General features: G+C 42.5%; 1 protein-coding gene across 4 annotated transcripts in view; it reads right to left on the bottom strand.

Moving 5' to 3' along the window:
- Positions 1–13159, bottom strand: part of crtc3 (CREB regulated transcription coactivator 3) — a 91565-nt gene that overhangs the window by 66348 nt on the left and 12058 nt on the right. For all 4 annotated transcript variants that reach the window (XM_065012173.1, XM_065012175.1, XM_065012174.1 and 1 more), the window contains exons 2-3: positions 8254–8364; positions 2453–2584 (exon numbers count right to left, since the gene is read on the bottom strand). In XM_065012173.1, the coding sequence (XP_064868245.1) occupies positions 2453–2584; positions 8254–8364 (243 nt within the window). The remainder of the gene's footprint in view (positions 1–2452; positions 2585–8253; positions 8365–13159) is intronic.

Below are 13159 nucleotides of genomic sequence, written 5' to 3'. Positions count from 1 at the left end.
GAAAACATTTCACCTGCCCCTTTAGGGCGGGTGGTTACCGTGGTAATGTGATGAGTGTCATGTTTTGTGCCTGTGAGATTGAATCCGACTCGTATCAGTGTTGCTTCTCTTCCCTAGCAGTTGAAACTCAACATAGCTTGTGAACAGATAAATGTAAATAGCCAAGAAACAAGGACAAAGTTTCACTTCAGTAGACTACTGCAGCATTTATTCTGCTATAAATGTGATAATACTTGACTATTTTTATTCACAAATACAAGTGAAATGCTCACACTGTGGAGCCCTGGCCACCCACCCACCAATGTGGCTGGTGAAAGACATCTTACCCACAGGTATTAATTTTAGGCCCTGCTTACTCACTTGCTTCCCCCCCAACTTACACAGTCTTTCTTTGCATGCAGTGTGAAAGAGTGCAACACAAGCAAACCACACAGTCGAGTAGTGTATGGGAGAATATACTGGCTCAGAGACAGTGCTTGAAGAAAGGGTTTCTTAAGGCGCTGACTGACAGTTGGTGTTTCCAAAGAAAGACCATCCTTTCTCTACTGAGAATTTGAGCGTTAAGAGCTCGCAGACCCACTCCCACCTCAGTCCTCCTACTAACCCACACAGTTAGAAACCAAATATGTGCAGTTTGAAAGCAATTTCCTGCAATTCTACACATTTTTCTATGGCACAGAGGCCCAATGACATGACTGTTTTGGATTTTTACATCCTCCCTGACTGTATAGTTTTTATTTTGGTGTTAGTTCTCAAAGATGATCTTATTAAAAAAGATATGTGGCTCCATTATCTTTTCTACATACTTCATATACTCAGTTTATTAGGTACACCACCCAGTTCTCAAAAAATTTATCGTTCTAACAGACATTGAGTCACGTGGCAGACAGGCATCGAGGCATTCAGTTACTGTTCGATTGAACGTTAGAATGGGCAAAACAACTTTGAGCATGGTATGATCGTTGGTGCCAGGCTTGCCGGATCCAGTACCTCATAAACGGCTGCCCTACTGAGCTTTTCACGCACGACAGTGTCTTGGGTTTATCGAGAATCATAAAAAATAAAATAAATATATATATATAAATCAGCAGAAGTCCTGTGGCCGAAAAACAGCTTGTTGATGAGAGGTCGAAGGAGAATGGCAAGAATCGTGCAAGCTAACAGGCAGGCCACAAAGAGCAAAATAACCACGCAGTACAACAGTGGAGTGCAGAACTTGTTGATGGGCTATTGCAGCAGATGACCACACAGGGTTCCGTTCCTACCAGCTAAAAACAAGAAGAAGCGGCTCCAGTGGGCAGGCCATCACCACTGGCCAATTGAAGAGTGGAAAAACATTGCCTGGAACATGACAGCGAGTTCAGTTTACTAGAGTGGCTTGCACAATCCCCAGATGGAACGGGCTGTTCGCAGCATAAATGTACCGCCGTTCAATCTGCAGCAACTGTGTGATGCCATCGCGTCAGCATGGACCAACATCCCTGTGGAATGTTTCCAACACCTTGTAGAATGCCCCGAAGAATTCATGCTGTCTGGAGGCAAAGAGGGGTCCGACAGAGCACTAGATGAGTGTACCTAATAAATTGGTCAGTAAGTGTGTCGCTTAAGTTTACTCTGAAAACATTACCATTCAGAAAATAAATGACTATTTATTTTATCAGTGGCGGCAGCGATTTAGCAGAAGTTGCTTGCCCCTGCTAAATGAATATAGGGGAATCACAACAGTAACACAGGCACACTCTCCCACCAATGTCCATGTCCATTAAGCCGAACTGTCAGTGACTAGCACAATGTATTACATGTCATGTTTTTATAATGACTAACTGAGCCTTGGGCTTCAACAACACTCTGCCCACACTAGCAAAGGTCAGTGAGCACACACAAATTCACACCACACACAAACCTGCCAAAAGGACTCACAGCAAACACCAACAGTGCAACCATCTTGCTAGCTGCTACAATATTTTACATTGTATTTGATTCCTTGTAAAAGAGACCTTGGTCTCAATGGTGACTCCCTGTTAAAACAAAGATGAAATAAATGCAATCAACAATTCCATAGATATGCATTTTAAGAGCACATCACATGCTGGGTAAGCTACACTGTAGTCCAATGGCACAACAAGGGTCGTGCAGCCCTCTGCATAGGCTACAACATGAACCTCTATGCTGAAATTCAGACGTAATGGATTGATTGACAGTTTGACAAATTATAGCATTTATTAGTTGTAAATCGTTGTAATCAGCTTTGTCAACATGCTTGTGAGAATTCTGACAGTTTAGAAGTAAAACACATTTCTGAGGGCCCCAGATGTTGTATGGGTACTAAGTGTGGTAATAGTTGCTACAGGTAAGTTGACTACGTACTACTGGTACTAGTTTCTATATGCACGAGTTACTACCAAATACTACTGGTAACTGGTTCCTACTGGTACTACTTGTGGAAGGATATCTGCCGTCCGTGCTTGTCGATGGGCCGGCGGTGAGGCAAGTTAATGCGTTGGTTGCGGTCCCGGTGCACCCTCTCTACCAGGCCATGGTGACGTGTCCCCCTGACACTGTCCAAGGCCCCTGGGAAGCCACCCTGAGGAAGAGGGAGATGTTAAAATGAGAGAGAAAGAGACACACACACGAACCATATACCTGGTCTCCTGCCACAACCTGAGGGACAGTCCGTAAGCATAAAATGCTTCCATGCCATAACTATTCCATTATTAGAAATCATGTTACAACTAGTACCAGCATTACTTTTGTTATTCTCATTGTGGCTCTTAATATTATTAGAACTATTAAAATGTAATGCTATTATTAGAGAGAGAAACCAAAAGAGACAGGCTGGGGTAGAAAGAGAGAGAGAGACAAAGACAGGCTGGGGTAGAAAGAGAGAGACAGGCTGGGGTAGAAAGAGAGAGACAGGCTGGGGTAGAAAGAGAGAGACAGGCTGGGGTAGAAAGAGAGAGACAGGCTGGGGTAGAGAGAGAGAGACAGGCTGGGGTAGAGAGAGAGAGAGCGAGAAAGAAAGAGAGAGAGCGAGAGCGAGAGAGAAAGAGACAGGCTGGGGTATAAAGAGAGAGCAAGAGAGAGAAAGAGCCAGGCTGGGGCAGAGAGAGAGAGAGAGAGAGAGAAAGAGACAGGCTGGGGCAGAAAGAGAGAGAGAGAGAGAGAGAGAAAGAGACAGGCTGGGGCAGAAAGAGAGAGAGAGAGAGAGAGAGAGAGGCAAAGAGACAGGCTGGGGCAGAAAGAGAGAGAGACAAAGAGACAGGCTGGGGCAGAAAGAGAGAGAGAGCGAGAGAGAGAGCGAGAGCGAGAGCGAAAGAGACAGGCTGGGGTAGAAAGAGAGAGCGAGAGAGAGACAAAGAGACAGGCTGGGGTAGAGAGAGAGAGACAAAGAGACAGGCTGGGGCAGAAAGAGAGAGAGTGAGAAAGAGAGAGAGAGCGAGAGCGAGAGAGAAAGAGACAGGCTGGGGTATAAAGAGAGAGCAAGAGAGAGAAAGAGCCAGGCTGGGGCAGAAAGAGAGAGAGGGAGAGAGAGAAAGAGACAGGCTGGGGCAGAAAGAGAGAGAGAGGCAAAGAGACAGGCTGGGGCAGAAAGAGAGAGAGAGAGAGAGAGAGAAAGAGACAGGCTGGGGCAGAAAGAGAGAGAGAGAGAAAGAGACAGGCTAGGGCAGAAAGAGAGAGAAAGAGAGACAGGCTGGGGCAGAAAGAAAGAGAGAGAAAGAGAGAGAGAGACAGACAGACAGACAGACAGGCTGGGGCAGAGAGAGAGAAATAATAAAAAAGCAAGATAACAGCTTTAAATCATGTCTACAGTGTTTAGGTACTACACAACTAACAACCTACTTTACTCCATGATTTCAGACGGATATCATTCATTAAAACACTCAAACCCTAACCAAAATGAAAACACTACAGTTACAATGAACGAGCACTAACAAATGATTAGGATCAAGTGCAGCCAGGTCCATTAAACCTGTACTAGCATCTCTAAGGAGTAAAGAGTCATGTTCTTCTACTGTGATCGAGTCTGGTTTCTAGGTCTGCGTCCCAAATGACACCCCATTCCCTTTATGGTGCACTACTTCTGACCAGGGCCCATAGGGATCTGGTCTAAAATAGTGCACTATAAAAAGAGAATAGGGTACCATTTAGAATGCACACCTAGACCCCTAATCCCACCCCTCAAAAGAGCCATTCTTCAACACAACAAGGGCACTTTTACCTGGAGCTACTGTATTGTAGCATACACATCTAGGCTAACGTTAGCGCTCTATCCTCTGAGGGCAAACCGATTCAGGCAAGCCCACGTGGGCAGCTACAGCGCTATCACATTCACCCACTGTGTGTTTATTCTGAATGAGACAGACCGAAGCCAGAACACAGATCTTAGTACTTTGTGGTTGCTTGTCTGGGTAGGATAACATCTGAATTATTTAGTTAAGAGTCCTCAAGAGAGGCTTGCTGTTTTGAATTTCTGAAAGTATAGTGCTATACTGTGCAGAGCGCCGTGTGTGTGGGACCATCTAGGGCGTCATTGAGGTCTGCATTTGTTGAGAGGGACATTGTCTCAGGCAGTGATTACAAGGAGAGTCTCCGTTTCCAGAAACTGTCACACATGCTGTAGTCTTTACAATAAAATGTGCATCAAACAGTGGTTTTTACAGTAAGTGTACCAAACATACTGTAGTTTTTACTGTAAGTGTGTGTTGCTGGGCAAAGGGACACAATTTGGTTGATCTCTTTGCCAAAACCATGCAAACGTGTGAGTAGGACTACTCTTCAAAATATATACTCATACCAATCTGGTGGACCTTCTTGGTTGAATGTCTAGTTGGTGCATATAAATGTATTGGCCATATAAGTAATGACCAAACACGTCAAGTGGAGGCCTAGGTTTAGCAGATAGACTTCCAGTCATTGCGCTATGGGTAACACTAGTTAACATTAGCTCGCAAAACTACCAACCAACTTCCTTCATACTGGACACAGAAACATAAAAATGGTATCCACGAGTTCATCTGACTCTGGGGAAGTAGATAAGGGGCCTCATTGACAAAATCCAGAAGTTTCCCTTTAAGTCTACAGTAATATTGTTTAAAAAAATGTTTTCATTACCTAGCCATTTTATCTGCTACAGCAAGGGACCATGCTCTGTCAGCTTGAAGTCCATACCAAGCAGTGAAAACTTCAGTTGTTTATATGCATCTATACTACTGCCATCATAGTAGCACTGTAATCCTGGCAGCTGTGAGAGTTACAGTTATGGCGTTATAGTTGGACTTGGTTGCATTCGGGAGGGTGCAACGCACTGAAACAGCTAGAAATGTCAAGTCCAACATGGACATTAGACCTTACTGTACCGGACAGGAAAGCAGTTCTATCCAAATGTTCCATAACACTGTTGTACCCTACTACTTAGTCTAGCTTGGCAGACTTGTACAATATTGACATTTAAATTACTGACGGGTCATGGTACCCTGTGCCTGAGTTTGGCGGAGGGTGTAACACAGCCAACTAGTCCACATGTTATCCCCACACCAGAGACCGGAGTTCACTTCCTGGTCCCTCATCACTGGCCTACACATAATGTCAAAGGTACCCATTGGTAGATAGGTACAAATAAAGCAGATATTGAATATCCCTTTGAGCATGGAGAAGTTAATAATGCATCCCATAACATTTTTACATGGAAATAGCTGTTCTATCACTCAGCCTAAAGTAGCAGCCAATGTTAGGCCTACATTGAAAAAAAACATGCAGGGCTTGACATTAACCTGTTTATCCAGGAGGTGACTGACAATGTTGTTGTGTTTGATGGAAGAAACCACTTTACAAAATAAAATACATTATTATTCCCATAGCATTACAACAGAGAATCAGACAAATGATGCTACCATCTGCCTACTTAGCTTATTCAAGCCTGTCTCAAAATACAACACTGCCCCTTTAAGACAAAAATAAGCTCTTTACCTACTCGCTTTTCAAAGACGTCTTCCCTCCCCTATTCCTGATTCCAAATGATCTGTACTAGAGGTCGACCGATTATGATTTTTCAACGCCGATACCGATTATTGGAGGACCAAAAAAGCAGATACCGATTTAAAAAATAAAATAAAAAATATATTTAAAAAATATTTAAAAAAATAAATAAATTAAATAAAAAATAGGCCAATTTTTTACAAATGTATTTGTAATAATGACAATTACAACAATACTGAATGAACACTTATTTTAACTTAATATAATACATCAATAAAATCAATTTAGCCTCAAGTAAATTATGAAACATGTTCAATTTGGTTTAAATAATGCAAAAACAAAGTGTTGGAGAAGAAAGTAAAAGTGCAATATGTGCTATGTAAAAAAAGCTAACGTTTCAGTTCCTTGCTCAGAACATGAGAACATATGAAAGCTGGTGGTTCCTTTTAAACATGAGTCTTCAATATTCCCAGGTAAGAAGTTTTAGGTTGTAGTTATTATAGGACTATTTCCCACTATACCATTTGTATTTCATTTGACTATTGGATGTTCTTATAGGCACTTTAGTATTGCCAGTGTAACAGTATAGCTTCCGTCCCTCTAGTTAGCCATTTCACTTCGGTTACACCAGCCTCATCTCAGGAGTTGATAGGCTTGCTTGACGCACAACGAAGCACAATGCTTGACGCACAACGAAGAGCTGCTGGCAAAACGCACGAAGATGCTGTTTGAATGAATGTTTACACGCCTGCTTCTGCCTACCACCGCTCAGTCAGATACTTAGATACTTGTATGCTCAGTCAGATTATATGCAACGCAGGACAGGCTAGATAATATCTAGTAACATCAACCATGTGTAGTTAACAAGTGATTATGATTGATTGTTTATTATAAGATAAGTTTAATGCTAGCTAGCAACTTACCTTGGCTTACTGCATTCGTGTAACAGGCAGTCTCCTTGTGTAGTGCAACGAGAGAGAGGCAGGTCGTTATTGTGTTTTTAGACATTGGACTAGTTAACTGTAAGGTTGCAAGATCGAAATCCCCCGAGATGACAAGGTGAAAATCTGTCGTTCTGCCCCTGAACATTGCGGTTAACCCATGGTTCCTAGGCCGTCATTGAAAGTAAGAATGTGTTCTTAACTGACTTGCCTAGTTAAATAAAAAGGTATATATATATTTTTGTTTTGTTTTGTTTTTGTTTAAAAAGGCAAATCGGCAACCAAAAATACCGATTTCCAATTGTTATGAAAACTTTAAAAATCGGCCCTAATTAAATTGGCCATTCTGATTAATCGGTCGACCTCTAATCTGTACCTGGCATAATAACTCACTAACTAGCAAAGGATATGAACTAAAAGTGCACACGTGGCTACATGCAGCGCTCACTTTGATCTCAACACAATAGCATCTACTCATGACCACAGCTGTAAACAGAGTCCAGTTCAAAGTAAATGGCACAGATCCATATACAGCAATGGCCTATTTGCATATAGACCTACTGCAGCGCTGTTTGGTTATGGGCGGAGTCCTGTGTAATACAATCCTACTCCGATGCGTTCTGCCGACAACAAAGTCTTTTGCATTATTTGTTTAGTTTCGGTATGTTGCATTGAAAGTGGCTAATATTGCCTTGATACAAGCACAATTGCCAGAGTAAAGGGAATGGTTGATAGTGTTAACTAATGGGGAAATCTCTAGAGAGTTGAATGTAGTTCAATCCTCGTGCTTCTCTCCGTGGGCTGATATTTCTTCTGCGCAGCAGTACTGGGGAGCTGCGATGGAGTCTCGGGGGTACTGCGTGCCCGCACGCAACTTAGAGGGAACAATGGTTATGGGAATACTTGTAATCAGGACAATGATCAACAACCAATTTGACAGAGCTTGAAGACGTTGGGGCTAATATTGTACAATCCAGGAGTGCAAAGCTCTTAAGATTTACCCAGAAAGACTCACAGCTGTTATCACCACAAAAGGTGCTTCTACAAAGTACTGAATCAAGGGTGTGAATACTTATGGAAATGAGATATTTCTGAATTTATTTTCAATACATTTGCAGAAATGTCTAAAAACATGTTGTTTTCAATTTGTCATTGTGTGTAGATGAATGAGAATAAAACAATATATTTAATCCATTTTGAATTCAGGCTGTAACATCAAAATGTGGAGTAAGTCAAGGGGAATGAATACTTTCTGAAGGCACCGAATATAAAACATTTTTTGGAAAAAAATACAATTAAAATAAATAAAAGAGCACGATTGTAGGGGGGGGCTCACCTGGAAGTCGGCGCTAGCGTTGCCGATCTGGTTGACGTTGGGCAGGGAGCCTCCATAGTACTGGGCCCTGGTCTGGGTCTGACGTAGCTGTTGGATCTTCTGGAACTGCACCTGTTGGTCAACAACAAAACGGCAGTCAGTAACCAAGGAGCCACAGGGGAAGGAGGAGCAGGATTTATTAGAGGGATGTCCAATAGCGGTCCTGCGAAAGAAAGTCTCATCCTGACACGTTCAATCTTTTCTCAACCAGTTGAAATCAGCATAATATTTATGGATCTATACAAAGAAATACAGAAACAGGTCAAACGACATGCAGCTAGTTTGCTGTCCTACCAGCTTCAGTTTGAAGTAATTGCGTTAGCTGTGTAGTTGGCTAGCTCCTATGAACAGTGCCCTGACAAGAAAGCACATTTTCTATGAAGGGAAAAAAATCACGCATCATTAGCTCATTGTTATGAATGTGTCCAAAACATCTTAAACAAATGCAATTGCAGCTACTTTGCTGTTATTCTAGCTGCACTGTTTGAGCTGACTGTGTTAGCCGTAGTTTGCTAGCTAGAAAGGGATAAGAGCGTTGCCAGCCAGGACGGCAACGGAACATTAACAACTAACGTATGTGCCGCGTCTCTGGCAACCAAACCGATAGAGTCAACGGCCAGCCCGCTTGACTAGCAACCATAGATGTGTCAGAACTACGCCTATATTTTCGTTGAGGGATGAAAGTAGCCTATTTTCAACATTTAATGGTAACCCGTTGAAGAAAGGCTCCTGTACGCTCGAGGTTGTGTGAAACAACTTTTTTAAACTCTGCTCCGCCCTGTACCTATGACCACAGCACAGCCGCGCTAAAGAAAACACCAGTTGTTTAGCATGCCCTCCGCTTTATTTTGCTCCAGCCCAGCATCGACTCCTCTCCTACTCCTGCCTACATGACTAAGATTGGCCAATGGTCACCCCTGGGCTAATATGTACAAGACAGCAAGAGTGACAGAAAGTTGCACATCAGAGAAATAAGACAATGGAAGTTGTGTTGCTGGTTTAGTTTATTGGTTCAAATCAAACATTGCCTTCAATGTTGGCTGTATGGTTCATATACATGATATACTATCAATTTCTTATTTAATGAAATTACAGAAATCCTTAGGTTTTAGACAAACAATACTTAGGTTACGCTTTTGCTCATGGGTGTGGGGAGGTGTCATTTCTGTCCAATGACGTAGTCTAGGTTCTGGAGAATACATCTGTTCATTAAAGGGAACCCCCAGAAGCAAATGTTTTGTAACCTATCCATTCACCAATTCATAGAAATTAGTCTGGTATAGCAGCCTGTCTCCACACCGGGCCCCTTATCCATAGTGTCTCAGAGTAGGAGTGCTGATAATGAATAACAGTAGGCTATATGGACAGATCCTAGAGCAGCGCACTTACTCTGAGACACTTTGTGGATACAGACCCTGTGCTCCTCCAACACAGGACCAACTCAGGGACCACACAGAGCATGGTTTGTTCGGCTAAGGTAAACAGTTCCAATTATCAATTCTGATCAGGAAAAGGCAAATCCGTGGGGCATTTCTTCCTCACACTAACCAAAGGACAAAATTTGAATCTCAAAGACTGACCTCATTTGATGCAATCAATGGGTTTACACAGAAGAGGAACTCTCAGAGAAGAGAGGACAGTAAAATAGTTGACAAGGAGCTAAGCTAGGTTTAATTTAACACTATACAGCCTCAGGGACATTCAGGAGACCTTTAGCTCTTGTTGTGATTAAATGTCATTCAAATTGAACACGTGGCTCGAGCTCCAGGGAAAGCTGTTCTCTCTCGGTGTGTCTGACAAGCCGGCAACATCTTGCTTGCAGGTGTAAGATGAGCCAATGTCTGTCTACAAAGTAAAAGAGAAGACCACTGATGTTGGACTAAGGCTGAGCGATATGGCTAAAAACCAGATGGACACCAGTCTCAACGTCAACAGTGAAGAGGCAACTCCGGGATGCTGTCCTTCTAGGCAGAGTTGCAGAGAAAAAGCCATACCTCAGACGGGCCAATAAAAAGAAAAGATTAACATGGACAAAAGACCACAGACACTGGACAGAGGAACTCTGCCTAGAAGGCCAGCATCCGGGAGTCACCTCTTCACTGTTGACATTGAGACTGGTGTTGAGGGTACTGTTTAAATGAAGCTGCCAGTTGAGGACTTGTGAAGTGTCTGTTTCTCAAACTAGACACTAATGTACTTGTCCTCTTTCTCAGTTGGACACCGGGGCCTCCCACTCTTTCTATTCTGGTTAGTGCCAGTTTGCGCTGTTCTGTGAAGGGAGTAGTACACAGTGTTGTCCGAGATCTTCAGTTTCTTGGCAATTTCTGGCATGGAATGTTACATAAGAAAGACAAGTGACAGAAGAAAGTCATTTGTTTCTGGCCATTTTGAGCCTGTAATCGAACCCACAAAAGCTGATGCTCCAGATACTCAACTAGTTTAAAGGGCAGTTTTATTGCTTCTTTAATCAGAACAGTTTTCAGCTGTTCTAACATAATTGCAAAAGGGTTTTCTAATGATCAATTAGCCTTTTAAAATGATCAACTTGGATGAACTAACACAACGTGCCATTGGAACACAGGAGTGATGGTTGCTGACAATGGGCCTCTCCGCCAACGTAGATATTCAATTTTTTTTTTACCTGCCGTTTCCAGCTACAATTTCCTAGTCTACACTGTATTTCTGATCAATTTGATGCTATTTTAAATTGATAAAAAGTGCTTTTCTTTCAAAAACAAGGATATTTCTAAGTGACCCCAAACTTTTGAACAGTTGTGTGTATACAGTCGTGGCCAAAAGTTTTGAGAATGACAAATATTACATTTCCAAAGTTTGCTGGTTCAGTGTCTTTAGACATTTTTGTCAGATGTTACTATGGAATACTAAGGTATAATTACAAGCATTTCATAAGTGTCAAAGCCTTTTATTGACAATTACATGAAGTTGATGCAAAGAGTCAATATTTGCAGTGTTGACCCTTCTCTTTCAAGACCTATGCAATCCGCCCTGGCATGCTGTCAATTAACTTCTGGGCCACATAAATGATGGCATTTGGCAGCCCATTCTTCCATAATCAATGCTTGGAGTTTGTCAGAATTTGTGGGTTTTTGTTTGTCCTCCCGCCTCGAGGCTTGACCACAAGTTTTCAATGGGATTAAGGTCTGGGGAGTTTCCTGGCCATGGACCCAAAATATCAATATTTTGTTCCCCGAGCCACTTAGTTATCACTTTTGCCTTATGGCAAGGTGTTCCATCATGCTGGAAAAGGCATTGTTCATCACCAAACTGTTCCTGGGTGGTTGGGAGAAGTTGCTCTAGAAGGATGTGTTTGTACCATTCTTTATTCATGGCTGTGTTCTGAGGCAAAATTGTGAGTGAGCCCACTCCCTTGGCTGAGAAGCAACCCCACACATGAATGGTCTCAGGATGCTTTACTGTTGGCATGACACAGGACTGATGGTAGCGCTCTCCTGGTCTTCTCCGGACAAGCTTTTTTCCAGATGCCCCAAACAATCGGAAAGGGGATTCATCAGAGAAAATGACTTTACCCCAGTCCTCAGCAGTCCAATCCCCGAACCTTTTGCAGGATATCAGTCTGTCCCTGATGTTTTTCCCTGGAGAGAAGTGGCTTCTTTGCTGCCGTTCTTGACACCAGGCCATCCTCCAAAAGTCTTCGCCTCACTGTGCGTGCAGATGCACTCACACCTGCCTGCTGCCATTCAAGCTCTGTACTGGTGGTGCCCCGATCCCGCAGCTGAATCAACTTTAGGAGACGGTCCTGGCGCTTGCTGGACTTTCTTGGGCGCCCTGAAGCCTTCTTCACAACAATTGAACCGCTCTCCTTGCAGTTCTTGATGATCCGATAAATGGTTGATTTAGGTGCAACTTACCGGCAGCAATATCCTTGCCTATAAAGCCCTTTTTGTGCAAAGCAATGGTGACGGCACGCGTTTCCTTGCAGGTAACCATCGTTGACAGAGGAAGAGCAATGATTCCAAGCACCACCGTCCTTTTGAAGCTTCCAGTCTGTTATTCGAACTCAATCAGCATGACAGAGTGATCTCCAGCCTTGTCCTCGTCAACACTCACACGTGTGTTACTGAGAGAATCACTGAAATTATGTCCTTTTGTGGCAGGGCTGACATGCAGTGGAAATGTTTTTTGGGGGATTCAGTTCATTTGCATGGCAAAGAGAGACTTTGCAATTATTTGCAATTCATCTGATCACTCTTCATAACATTCTGGAGTATATGCAAATTGCAATCATACAAACTGACACAGCAGACTTTGTGAAAATTAATATTTTGTCATTCTCAACTTTTGCCCACAACTGTACACACAGACACTTTAACTTTCTCTAAATAAAGCGTTGTTCCACAATTTATGGTCAAAACACCCCATTTCAAACAGTCAGGCATAATCTAATGAATTCACGGCTTGTAAAATTATACCTTGGCTAAAAATATATGACTTCCACAACCATAAAGACCCAATTTCATCAAAAGTTTCATCTGCATTTTTTTTTGCAATAATCATTGATCTGGCTTTCAAGTCGGTCTATGAAAATGCAATGTTGTTAGACATTTTACCAGAATATGCACATTTCAGCAATAGTGCCCAACTTCTTGTAGCAGTCATAAAATATGAATACAGGTCTCAAACAATCACGTGCTAATGAGTAGCCACCTAAACTTTATATTTCAAGTCTAGCCAACTTGGGTGTATTTGCTTGCTAACATGGTATAACAGTTGAACTGTTCTGAATACACCCTCCTGTCCATCTCCACCTGTTTGAACAAACTGTTCACTTTGTTTAGATATTGAAATCAAGTGGCCTACCGGGATAAGATGCTTATTACTAAGAATC

The sequence above is a fragment of the Oncorhynchus nerka genome, linkage group LG27, assembly GCF_034236695.1.
Source record: "Oncorhynchus nerka isolate Pitt River linkage group LG27, Oner_Uvic_2.0, whole genome shotgun sequence".
Classification (NCBI taxonomy): Eukaryota; Metazoa; Chordata; class Actinopteri; order Salmoniformes; family Salmonidae; genus Oncorhynchus; species Oncorhynchus nerka.
Note: the sequence above shows the minus strand (reverse complement) of the source record. Positions and strands in the feature narration are given on the sequence as shown.